Source organism: Urocitellus parryii, chromosome 15 (assembly GCF_045843805.1).
Source record: "Urocitellus parryii isolate mUroPar1 chromosome 15, mUroPar1.hap1, whole genome shotgun sequence".
NCBI classification, from domain to species: Eukaryota; Metazoa; Chordata; class Mammalia; order Rodentia; family Sciuridae; genus Urocitellus; species Urocitellus parryii.
The window spans coordinates 45,600,271-45,613,573 of record NC_135545.1 but is presented as its reverse complement, the minus strand read 5'-3'; the positions used below and the strand labels follow the sequence as shown (position 1 = coordinate 45,613,573).

Here is a 13,303-nt window from a genome sequence, read left to right as displayed (position 1 = left end):
TTTTGGAGTATCTCAGATGTCAGGTTTACAGATGCGAGATGTTCCGCGGGTACCAGCATTTATGACATCAAGGGCAATGACCCCGGCACTGGTATGAGTTCAAATGGTAAACCAGAAAGCCACGTCACTGCTTTTCTCCTGAGGCCACGGCTCTGTTTCCTCCAATATGAGGAAGAGGAGGGGGATAAAGCCTCTGCTGAATGAGAGAGGGCAGGGGACCCGCAGGGAGGCCACTTCAGTGGGTGCAGCAAAAAAAATGCAACTTTGGGGGGGATCTCCCTGGCTGATCATAAATAATTAGTCAGGAAACCAGGATGGGGTGGGGTGGGAAGCCCAGCAGGGACAAGTGAGGCAGGCTGTGAGTGAGAAGAAGCCCGGTGCCCTCCCGGGGTCAGCGCATCTGGAGCGGTTTCTCTAGCAGACAGTAAAGAACTCGATTACATCCAGTTAACTGGGCTCTAAACTGATTATGCATGTGCCGGGCTAATGGATTACATTAGCAAGAGGAAAAATAACATGTAATCAATCTCCATTTACTACAGGCCACACCAGGGCCTAGAGGAAAAGTGACTCTCAAAGCACCTCCAAACCCCACCCCGAATTCGTGGATGGACGCAACACAGTGAGAGGGAGCCCCCTCAGTGGCAAGAGAAGTTTGTCTTAGTCACACTGAGGGATAAATGGGCTCAGGGCAAGCACTGGAATGATAATGCTGTCTGCATAGTCCAGGAAATGAGTGGGGGAGCTCTGCACCCCCAGCAGAGCCTCAGCAAGCAGGGACATTCATTCCCCAAGGACAGATGAGGCCGCCCTGAGGACCTTAGGCTCCTGGTGTAGGAAGTGCTGCCCAGAGCCTCAGGGGCTGGTCACCCTGGTGACGTACAGCTGAACACCCTATGTTGGCATCTTTCCTTTGGATGCTGCTTCCCAGACTTGACCCACATGCCAACACTTAAGACCCCTAGACCCATTCATTCCCCGTATCTTGAGCAAGAGCATCCGCCACCTTAAAAAAACAAGACAGAAACTAATAAGGCCCAGGAGGATGCTCAGGAAAATCAGACTGCTCCTTCCTAACCACCCCAGAAGCACCTCACCCTGACTGTCCGTGTATGATCCATGGACATGGTTTGGGGGACAAAAGGGATATTCTTAGCAAGTCCTCTGGTTCCCAGGTCCTTCAAAAACAAAGCCGAGGGCCTGACTTTCCGTCAAACCTCTGGCCACGTGCGGAATTCACCGTGCACATTTTAAAACCTGAGCGGCAATCTTTGCCCTCGGACAGAAGAGGCCAGCTTCGTGGCACCTCTAAAGGACCCTTCATCAAAGTTGTAGACAATCTTCAATGGCCACTCTGAGCCCTTTGTTCAAATTTTACTCAGTTGGGTCCTTTGGAAATTCTTTTTTCCACTGTTTTTTCCGTAAGCTTTTCCCGAACATGTCCACACCACCCAGTGGCCCGTCAGATCTCCAGTTTCAACTGACTGCAAAGAGCCTTTTCTATCAATGGTGGCACAAAACTAAGCCAGTTCAGTGAGACGCTTGCTCACTGAAGATACAGGAGTTGGCTGCGTGCTGTCCAGACCTTCCCAGTGCATGACAGCTGGAGTTAGCAGACAGTTCCAGAACATTCTACCCACACTTCCTCACTCTTGCTTTCTTTTTTTTTTTTTCTTTTTTTCCTTTCCCTAAAATGGTTTCTCGTCTGTGGTATGAAGGGCTCCCACCACTCTGAGAATGGGTGACATGTCTGACCCAGCACAGAGCTGTGTGGACAAACTTCCTTACATGGGGGTCTCCATTTAAAATGACAGTAGAAGAGAGGAAGGGTCACACCCGATCAGGGCCAGCAGAAACAGGACCCTCCTTGGCCCACGGATGTAAGCAATGGTGTAAAAGGAAAGAGGAGAGACTGATAATAAAAGTGAGGAAAATGGAAAGAGAGCGTGAGGGAGTGGAGGGCATGTGGAAGCAGGCCCGGGAGATTTATGGCAATTCGTACCTGATTGTTCATACTAAAGCCATTATGGGATGATTAGAGAAAAAGGTGAGGTTTTAAGTCCAGTGAAAATCAATAGAAACGTCTGGAGCAATCCTGCCTGCAACTGAAAGGACTATTTACAGTATCCGGGGCCCCTCCTCCTCTGTTACCGCCCATGGAGTCCAGAGGAGGATGGGGGAGAGGTCAGACAGGAGGGGTGGACAGGAAAAGGGGAAGGGGACAGAGGACGGAGGGGCAAGAGGCCCAGGGGAAGCCTAGAAAAAGACAGGGGAAGGAACAGAAAGGGACATCAAATACAGGAGCAGGGGAAATAAAGAGCCAAGGGCTCCTTCCCTGACCCTGCTCTCCCCAGCATGTCTGCAGCCTTGTAGCCTACTGCAGGACTTGCTCACTGTGTTCATCAGTCACCTCCACCCCGCCCCAGAAAAAGAACAGAAGCTTTGTGAAGGCAGCGACTGCGTGAGACTACTGTATACGCTGACCTAAGCGCATGCTCAGAGCACTTGGTACGCACCTCTGGTTTGCAGAAGGTGCTCAGTGTCTGCCTGTTGGCTGGATGAGTAAATGAAGGAACCATCCTGGGGACATGTCCAGCAGAAAAGAAATACAGAGAAGGGAGCAGAATGGAAAACAGGAAGCCTGTCTTCTGAAGGAGAAAGATCCATCACAGAATCGGAGGGTGAGCACGAAGAGCCAAGTGTCAAGAAAGCCGGGGCAGAAGGGGCACCCCACGATAGTGCTGGGCTGCTGTAAATTAGACCTGCCCCCCGAAATGTCCCCCAGGACAGGAACCTTCTGCCCCTTCCAGGGCCAGAGTGCCATGCAGCATCCAGCGGGAACCCTGATGGGGACTGTCCATCCCTCTCCAGTGCTCCCCCGTCTCTACGCATTCACACTCCATGAGGTAGCAGCGCCTGGGCCCCTAGGAGCCAGTCTTACCTTGTACAACTTCAGGCTGGCCTCGTGCCTGGAGTTGACCGTGTGCAGCCGCAGTTTCTCTAGGCTGTTGGTGTAGTAGTCGCAGGCGTTGCACTTGAGGTGCACAGGGTTGCCGATGGCCACGCACTTGAGCCTCCACTCGTTGGCCTTGCCACCCTCCTTGATGTGGGCCACCAGCTGGTACTTCTGCACGTGCTTGTCTGTCTTGCAGTGCAGCTGGAAGTTGGCCTTGAGCTGGGTGTTGTAGCGGCAGAGCTTGCACTGGTACGAGTCCCCCATCACAGCCTTCCACTCGTCCTCTGAGAGGCTGCGCTCCACGTTCATGTGCAGCCCCAGCATGTCCAAGTTGTCCGTCGTGAACTTGTTGCAGACGGCGCACTGGAAGAGCTTCAGCGACGGGTCGTTGGTCTGGATGAAGCTCTCGCCCAGGTTCATCAGCTCCTCCGACACCAGCTGCCCACCCCCGAGCCGCATGTCTAGGGGGATCTCACCGCCCACTGTGGGAAGGACAGAGGAAGAGAGTCAGAGGACAGGCTCACGGCAGAGGTACCACCCAGCCCTCCGCCACCCTCAACTGGGATCCAAGGAGACCAAGATCACATTGCAAGTGTTACAAGGTGTTACTAACTGGAAAACAAAGTCCACTCGCTGTGTTTGGCTCTCTCCTATGAATACTGTGGGGTTTGTGGAAGCCTTTATGTTTTCCCTCCTTAAGGAAAGAGGACCTAGGAGAAGTTGCGCACCATCACCTCTTGAATTACCCCATTCATTCCCTCTCTCAGGATCCAGGGAAAGTCAGACATCAGTGTCATTCAGTGGGTATAACATAAGACCCTCTAGAACTAGAAAACAGTACGGCTGCAACCCATGACCCAAGCCTATGTCCAATCCCCATGGAGCCTCGGATTTATCTAAAGCAATTCTAACGTAACTTTCTGCAATCAAGGAACTAACTGTTTCATAAGCATGCGGTCCCGGGCATAGTCACCAGCCCTGTGTGGCTAAGGAACACTTGCAAAGTGGCTACTGCCATCAAGGAAAAGAATTCCTAATTGTAACTAATGTAAATGTAGAAAGCCACACGTGGCTAGTGGCCCCCATACTGCATGACACAGTTCTAAAGTTAAGATTTCAGGAATGATCTCTAGTCTTCACCAGCTCCCCGAGTCAATGTCCTACCTGTCAGTCAATGCTGCCAGTCCCTCTCCCACCTTACCACTAGGACAATCTCCCTTTTCTGAGCTTCTGCACCATGAAAAACGTAGGTCTACTCTAGGCCACATCATGTTCTCTTTGTCAGTCATGGATGATCACATACAGAGCCACATAACAGCTGGCCTCCCTTTCAGGGGGCAGCCTTATCCTCGTTGACCCTCTACCCAGTGCCCAGCTCACTATACCAATTCCCAAATATTTGCTGGGCCAGATGGTCTCAGAAAGAGCCAAAATGATGCATGTTCGGGAAGCAGGTTGAAATGGGCAGTGAAAACTCCAAGGTCAGCTCCCAGTCCCTGAAAGGGGTTTGAGAAAGACTCCCTCCGTCTCCAGGTTCCTTCTCAGTCCTTCACTGCCCCATATCACCTGGGATCAGCTCACCTCTACTGGTGGTAAGTGAATACAGGAAGCTCTTATTTACATCAGAGAAAGACCTAGAAAGAACTGCCTGCCCTCCACGGCTTAGAAGCACACAGTCACCCAGAGAGGTGAGCATCGGCTTCTATTTTCTGCCTCTCCCCCGAAATACAATAGCACACTTGAGCTATGAGGTCTGCCCCCAACCCCCAACTGATATTTAAACTTGACCTTTTACATGCGGTTGGGCTGAGGTTATTTATTTTTTTAATGACTGATTAGAATCCAAGTTAGTGGTTCATCAAAGTGAAGATTTTTTTTTCCCCCTAACGATTTTCTTATTTACACAACTCAGGGTACCTCACGTGAAAAGATCAGCGCAGGCTCCACTAAGCAAGACTGGCAGCATTTGAAGCCTGTGAACATTCTAGCAAGCCACAGAAATCCTCGCACATGCATTCCGGAAGGCTTAGGTAGCCTCCTGCTTGCTGTCTCTTTTGCCATCTCTCCTGATGAGAGGAGCCATAACTATGACATTCTTTTTAGGACAAGAGAGAAAAAGGAAAAAAAAGAAAAAGGAAAAAAAAAAGCCCACTCTATCCCTTAATGGGTACAAAGGCCAGGCAACATTCACATAACACGCACGGTGTTTAGTTAAAGCAGAAACTGCCCAGAGGGTAAGGCAAGGAGCAAACATATATTTGTTTCTGATGCCAACCACCTGAAGCAGCAAATCTTTCCCACTTTTTAAATTTAACCTCAGTGCATCAATACTGCTCTGAAGAGAAATTCAGCTGTCACTTGCTGGATGCCTGAGTAAAACTGGAAGTCCTTAGAACGCTCAGAGAAAAGAAGACCCTGTTCCCATCCCAGGCTCTTAAGATGAAATGCAAATCATAGAACACAGCAGTGGTGAGAGGAGCCGGGGACAGGCAAGCCCAAACTCACACAGACCGCAGAGGAACTCCAGGGCTTTAGGATCTCACAAATCACAAATTCATGAGGCTAGGAGGAACTTATGAGATGGAGGAACCTCACCCAGTTGGGAGGGGATCCCTTCCTGAGTAGGAGCCCAGCAGGTCTTCACTCTCAACCCGGCTGGAATAGTCTCAGAAAGGAGCAGGCGCCATCTCCTTCCACACAACCAACCTTAGCCCTGGGGATCTGCACCCTGGCATGTGAGCCCACTAGGAACTAGAGCCTGAGGGAAGCACGTGGATTACAAAACACATCCTAGGATGAACAGCAGAAGCAGAGCCTCATGCAGGTGTTCTGTGGCTGCCTGGCTACTCAGGAAACACCCAGATGCCCCATAAGCGACCCTTCCTCAGTGGAGTGTGCTAATTTCATCTGAAGGGACGTCTGGGAAGACACTCACAGGGTCTCAAGTCTAACACCCTGTCTCCTAAGAGCGGCTGAACCAGACCAGTACAAGGGGTGCTAACTTTAAAGTCCTCCGGAAAGTAAGGAACCATGAGAACAAAACTGTGAGCAAGAGAATATTTCACAAAACCCCTCTTCATACCTTCTACAAAACCCAGCGATCTCTAGTAACACCTAGAGCTATTTTATAAATGGCCTAAGAGAAAAAAAAAATCAGTGGAGCTGCAGATAGAACTGGAAGTTACACCTTTTTTTCATTTGCATATGCTGCTTTCTCCTACTGAGGTTATCCAACCGCAGTTAGTTACAGCCCTCTTGACACTTCCTGTCACCCTCCACATCCACTCAAGCTTTGTGACTGTCATCATCTCAACAGACCTTGTGGCCCAAGGAAGGCACAGGATATCTCCAAAGACTCACCTCATCTGACAAGTGGTGACATTGGAAACACAAGGGCCCTTCTTAACTGAGCTGGATAAAGTCCCTGGAGGGAAGAGCTCTATTCTCTTCAGGAATTATGTGTGGCTCTCCCGCTGGTATCTAGAACACCAGGATTCATTCCTCTGTTTCTTCTGTACCTACCACAATACCCAGGATAATGTGTGATGGACTGCAGAGTCATGGGTACTTGGTAGAAAAGCAAAATCGTTTCTCTCCTTCGCAATTCAAGCCTTCATTACCCATTTTAAAGGTAATGAAACAGACCTCAGTTTGACCCAATATGAACCCCTCCATTTTCTGTCTTTGTTCCATCCACATCATGTCTGCTTGACTCCAAAGATCTACCTCCCCAGGTTTTAAATCACCAGACAGAAAACTCCAATTCCAAGTGGATTAAACCAACAACAAAACAACCTTAAGAGCATCGAAGCCCATCTTCTATGGTGCATGGAGACAAAGAACATGACGGATCCCTCTGTCTTTATGATTAACCAGTGGGTAAGACATCCTTAGGACATTTAGTAATAAAGGATCATAAAGGATCAACAGGTTAATGTTTCAAAATGGAACTCAAGATTAAAATATCACAAATTCAAAGTGAAATAAATAAAAGCAGGAAAAGCAAAGAGAATGCTTTCAAATATAATTCATCAGCAAAAAATATTATCACTGAAACACCAGACAAACAGAGACCCGCCGGCCAGTGAGGTCTCACCCCCTGGTATCCACCTAAACCATCTCCGAATGAAGGCACTTGCTCACACTTTGCTGCCAAGAACAACTCATTCCCACGTCAGTAATGGGATATCTCTTAACTCAGGCCATTGCTGCTGATCCCAACAGGGTTAGTTAGCAGTCAGGGAATGGCAATCAGGCAGGACCCCCAACTGAGGCATAAGAGGTGGGTGCGAGAGTGGCTCAACCACCATGCTGGCCTTCACAAACCAGTCTGTAACCTTTCTTGCTAAAATGATTCTCACAAAAGTGGCTGTGACTCTTTCTACCTACAGACCCAGTTTTCAGCATCCAGATCCTATATACCCTTGGCCTTCGTTGTAGATACATTAAGTCAATTATTAAGACTCGATGCTATGGTTTGGACAAACGTCCCTCCAAGGCCCGTGTGTCAAAAGACCTTCTCCCCAGAATGTGGCACTACTGGGTGGTAGAACCTTTAAGAGGTGGGGCCTAGTCTTCATGCCCATAGGGGCATGTACGCATGAAAAGGATGCGGGGACCCTGGCCTCCCTCTTCCTCTCACTTCCTGGTCACCGTGAGATAAGCAGCTTCCTTTGCCCTGTACTCTTGCCCTGATGTACTGCCTCACCACAGGCCCAAAAGAGTGTGAGGCCAACTGACTGTGGACTGAAGCTTTCAAAGCTGTGAGCCAAGATAAACCTTTTATCTTTATAAGCTGACTATCTCTGGCATTTGTTACAGCAACAGCCAACTAACAAACTAGTGACTGGACATGGCCAGCTCCTCTAAAGCACAGCTACCACTCAGGGCAGCAAAAGGCTCCATTAACCAGCTCCCAACTGCTATTCAAACTTAGCTTTCTTTGACAGACAACTTTACAATTCATTCATTTTTCATCTATCACACCACTCATTAGGATGTCCCCAGGGCAATTTAATTCCCAATTAATTCCCAACTACACTAATCACCATCATCCAAAATAATAAAGAAGAACACGTCTCTTTCATCAAGATCCTCATAAACACAAGGAGAACTCTGAGAAATCTCTGGGTAGCTCTCAGTTCAGCAGAAAAACCAGCCTTTGGTTATTGGAATAAGGTATGCTACGGTTTCAAATTTCTCTTATTGAGATGATTGTCCCGATTTAAATTATTGAGATAATTGTCCCTATTCCTCTTATTGAGATGATTGTCCCAGCTACAGTTTCCTGTAAGTTTTAATAAATATTTAATGGAACCCAAAAGTTTTGAGTGATTATGGCGATTTTTCAAATTGAGAAAGAGAGAAAGGACAGAATGGGAATAGAAAGGAAGGTTGACCATAAGCCAAAAACTAGAGGAAATACTTAAATTTTAATCCTGGCCCTATGTAGCCAGAGTACAATCACAGCTCTGTTGAGTGCATAAGATCTTCCATATGTACACAGAGTTCAGGGGATTCTTGAGGAAAAAAAATACTTGATTGGAAGACACTCCACTTTACACAAGGCAACTCAAGGAGGTAAAAACCAACCGGACTCCCTCAGCCCATCTCCACTTTCCCCAGTGAACCGCCTACCCTTAAAACAGACAAACACGTGGTCAGCCTCACCTAGAGCAGGCGTCATGGCGGCCATGGGCCCTGTGGGATCCAGCTGGAATCCACTCATCATGAACTGGGCGTCAGAGGCGGCATTGTCCATCTTCAGGTTGGGCAGGTTCATGTTCTGGGCCAGGTAGTACTGGTACAGCTCGGCCTCTGCGGGCGAGGGCAGGCTGCCCAGGCCCAGGTGGCGGTTGTGCTGGATCTGGGTCATGTTCTGCTGCAGCAGCATCATGTTGTGCATGTGCTTCTCACTGGTCATGTGAATGCGGAGGTTCCTAGCCACGTTGGTCTCGTAATCACACACCTCGCACCGCCATGTGGGTTTGGTTTTTGGTTTGGTGGGCGAGGGGGCCCCGCAGGAGCTACTGATGTTGGCTGCTGCTGCTGCTGCAGCTGCCGCTGCCGCCGCCGCCCCAGCGGTGTGGCTGAAGACCTGCTCCCCGCCTCCATTCTGCAGGTTCTGCATGTTGTTGAGATGCTTGTCGGACTGCATGTGAATACTGAGGTTGCCTTTGGTCGTTGTGGAGTAGTTACACACCTCGCAGCGGAAAGGCTTGTAACCACACGTGTAGCTCTCGCCTCGTGCCAACCGGGGGTGGGGCTGCCCGCTTTTGCAGTAGACGCAGGAGCCCCCAGGCTCCGGGTGCTTCTCCTTCATGTGTGCCTCCAGCGTCTGCTGGTACTTATAGTGCCAGTTGCACTTGGGGCACTTGAGTGTCTTACACGAGTTACGAGAATGCATCATGGTCATGTGGCCGCCCAGCGAGCGGGAGGAGCCCAGGACCGTGTCGCATTTGGGGCACTCCACGCCACTCCCCGAGAGGCACTCCCCAACCCCCAGCTCGCAGAGGGAGCCAGCGTGCTGGTGATGGGGGACAAAGCCCCCATCGTCGCCCTCTGTGCTTTCATTTGGTTCTGGTGCTGTGGCATTGTCTTTATTGGCACTTTCGTCAGCGAAGTCCAGCCTCCTGCCGCCCTCTGCCACATTGGCCCTGACGCCCTCACTGTTAAAGCTTAAACGATTCCTCCTGTTCGCACCATCAAAGACAACAAAGGAAGAAGCGGAATTAGAACTAGTAGAAGCTGTGCCCCTCGACAGGGTCTGGAGCACATTAGGCATTAAGGGGGAGTTAGAAATGCTTTGGTTTGAGAGAGCAAGGTCCTTTTTGCTGCTACCACCTGCCGCGGCCCCGGGCTCCTCGGGGGGCCTGTCCTCCAGCTCATCTTCCAACTCACTTGGAAAGAGTCCTTTGCAACCCTCGTCTTCCTCCTCTTCTTCTTCCTCCTCCTCCTCTTCTTCCTCCTCCTCCGCCTCTTCTTCTTCCTCTTCCTCTTCCGCCTCCTCCTCCTCGGCTGGCTCTGCTTTCTCGGAGAAGCAATCGGGGTCGCCCACTTCTTGCTTCTCTCCTTCAGCTGCCCCAGAGTCCTTGCCCTCTGAGGATTTGGTAGGACTGGAAGCCAGAGGCCCCAGGGGGACTGAGGTAATGGGGGTCTTCAGGACCGAGCTGGTGAGCCCGCCAAGGTTCAAGAGGGTGCTGGGGGTCAAGAGACCAGCCTGGGGCTGCTCAGGGCCAGTGGCAGAGCCGGCTGGGAGAGCCTCCTCCCCTTCCATTCGAATGCCACTAAATTTACCATAAAAACTATGTCCGGGGCCTATGAGGTTAGCTGTGGAAACTAAAGGGTGTTGAAAGTTTTTGTTTTTTGGTTCCAGAAAACTTACAAGGGGTTCCTTGTCTTTGCCGATCCCTTGGATGATAGCGGAGATGTTCTTATTGCTAAGAATTTTCCGCTCGTCTTCACTCAGGGTCATTCGATGGTCGTGCACCGCGTGGGTCACAAATGAACGGACGTACCCGAAGGAGAGTTTGCACAAGAAACACATCAGGATGGGCTTCCTCTTGCCGTAGAGCACAAAGCCATCGAATTTGGACAGGTCCACATTGTTGGGAACATCTTTGGATACGCAGGAGCTTTTGGCAGAACCGTCGCTGTTCAGGTAATCCTTGTTGCTTTTGTGTCGCACGTCAAAAACGCGGAAGCTGTGCAGGACGGGGCTGAGCCCCGCCAGGGCTGAGGTATTCGGGAAAGCCTGGTCTGAGCCCTCAAACCATTTCCCGAAGGATGAGGCTATGTGGAAAGTGTTGATGATCTGCGGGTACACGGGTGCAGCACACGAAGGGTCCCCTTGCTTGCCCCCCGCCCCGGGGAGAGAGTTCAGGAAGAGCGAGGGGACAGGCCCGCTGCCGCTGCCGCACGCGCCCCCGCCCTGGGTCAGCTGGCTCAGGCTCTCCACGATGTACGCGGAGCCGTCGGGCTGGTAGACGATCTCCCCGGCCAGGTTCTCCACGTCGCTCTCCTCGTCGCCCTCCTCGCTGGTGTCGCTGGCGCTCTCCTCTCGCAGGGGCGGCGGCGGGCGCGCGCCGGGGCAGTGGTGCTCCATGTAGGTCTGCAGGCTGGCGAAGGAGGCGGCGCACTCGTTGCAGCTCACCTCCTTGCTGGCGGGCTCGGCGGGGGCCCCGGCCGAGGCGCTGCTCTCCGCGCGGCGCTCATTGAAGGGGGCCCTCAGGCCGTCCAGGGGCCCGTGGCTCTCGCCTGTGGGCTGCTCCATGCTACTGGGTTTGTCGGGGAGGTGGGTGCTGTTGAGTTCAGTCCATTGCCGGTGCTGAGGGATACCGCACCCATTGTCCTTCCCCGAGACGACGGGCGAGTCACAGCCTTCCATGGTAAGGCCTGCGTGGAGCTTTCATTGCACCCAGTAAGGATCGGACCTGAAGGGCGGAGGCAAGGGGGGAGGAGGGAGAGAAGGGAAAGAGAGAGAGAAAGGAAAGAGGTTAGGAGGGCCGAGGCTAAGGTCCCGCGCACACGGAGCGCTCTAAGAGGCTTCTGTCCACACCCACAACACAGAGCCCAGGGCCAGCCTGGCACAAGGCAGGCCTGGGGACCTCGCCCCACGCAGGCCAGCACGCAGAGGGCCAGCAGCACCTGTGGGCATCACCGCCGGGTCCAAGCAAGGGGAGGGGCACGGAGAAAAGGGGTCAGGAGCACAAGTCTTTGACTTCAGGTGGCCCTCTTCTTCTACCCCTGGAGACCAGTTCCAATTGCCAGCACAGCTTCAAGTCAGGGCCAGCAATGAGCCACAGTGCAGGAGGGCTGTCACCTCTCCAGCCCCCACAGGAGATCACAGAATCCAGGGCCTCCCACATACAGATGACCCACACACAGTCATCCAGGGCTGACTGCACTGTCAGTGGGACAGGGGGACACCAGGTAGGGACAAAGTGGAGGAATGTTTAGCATCCTCAAAAAGAGGATGGACAACTAGGACAAGTTGGCTGATGTAGAGAAATCCCTGCTGCTGCTTTTACTGACCATGCATCTACTTTGGCAAAGAAGATCTCTGAAAACTACAAGGTTCAGAGAGCCAGCCTACAGGCTTGGACACACCCCCACGATGTCCCCAGGAAGACCAGTGGCTGCATCCCTCCTCTGCAGGACTCTCATAAGCATCAGTCCCATTCCCTAACCAGTAAAACAGAAGGGCTGAATCTCCAAACAGGCCCAGTGCCAATTCTGACCACAAAGCAGAAGACAGGTCCCCAAATTCCCATCTGCTCCACCCCAAACTTGAGAGCTCCCTGGACTTGGTTGGTTTTAGACTAAGAATATGTAGATGCAAAGCATGAGTTTGATATTTCCAATGAGAACCAGCCAGATTCTCGATTTGGCAACTCCCCCTCAGAAAGTTCTACCTCATCCTGTCTGCAGAAGCCCACTGACAGTGTGCTTGGTGGCTTTTGCTATCTTGATCTTAGCCCAAGTCCAGACAGCAGCTGGGCTCAGCAAGCCCCAGTTCCACACCTGCCTTTTAGGATATTAGTTGGTACCCAAGCAGCTGTCTTGCAGCCCTAGGGCTTTTCCGCTTCCGAATGCCACTGATCTGAACTTGCTCTGAGATCTTGTGTCCCTGGGGAAGGCAGCACCAGATCACCAGCCACCAGGCTCCTGTGGCAACTTTATCGCTGGGGCACTTCTGTCGAGATACTGCTACAAGCAACTTAGCACCTTTCACAGCCTGATCATTTACCCACAGACCCCAGGCCATCTTCCCCTGCTCCTCGTCCTCGGAGGACACTTGGCCATGTCTCCACCCACCATCTCATTCATCTCATCTCATCTTCATCAGCAGATGAAGGCTGTAGCTGCTTAGTCTCCCTCTATCCTCTGCAATCCCCATCTTTTCATTCTTTTTTCATGATTCTTGACTGCACAGTGAGCCAACAGCTCCCCCTCGGGAAAAGATGGAGAAGTCATATTTACCAGAAGTCTTAGGAGAAATAACTTTTTGAAAGAATGTGCCATGATTTACTTAAAACACACGTGCACAAACACTCACTTTTCAATTTATAATGTCAGACTCCATGTCAACAAAGTTCTGCATGCCTTGGAAAAGACATGTTCGTTTGAAACAGAGGTGACTACACTAAACCAAATCCAATGGCAGATGCAATGGGACTTCTCTCAAGGCTTAGCTGGGATACAGGTGAGAATCCAGAGAGGCTCTTCTTAAGGATGCTCCTGATTGGCCGGACAACATCTGATTGACAGCTCAGGCCAAAAAGGTTGGCAGGCCTGAAGGGGCGGGAGGGTTAACAGCCCAATTGTAAAATCAATGTCATAAATGCT

The 13,303-nt window shown here is 51.2% G+C and overlaps 1 protein-coding gene across 2 annotated transcripts in view; it reads right to left on the bottom strand.

The window, feature by feature from the left end:
• The window catches only part of Zfhx3 (zinc finger homeobox 3), a 230,880-nt gene that overhangs the window by 144,238 nt on the left and 73,339 nt on the right, over positions 1 to 13,303 (bottom strand). For both annotated transcript variants that reach the window (XM_026399203.2, XM_077793358.1), the window contains exons 2-3: positions 8,627 to 11,388; positions 2,942 to 3,438 (exon numbers count right to left, since the gene is read on the bottom strand). In XM_026399203.2, coding sequence (XP_026254988.2) covers positions 2,942 to 3,438; positions 8,627 to 11,342 — 3,213 coding nt within the window. In that variant the 5' untranslated portion in view covers positions 11,343 to 11,388. The remainder of the gene's footprint in view (positions 1 to 2,941; positions 3,439 to 8,626; positions 11,389 to 13,303) is intronic.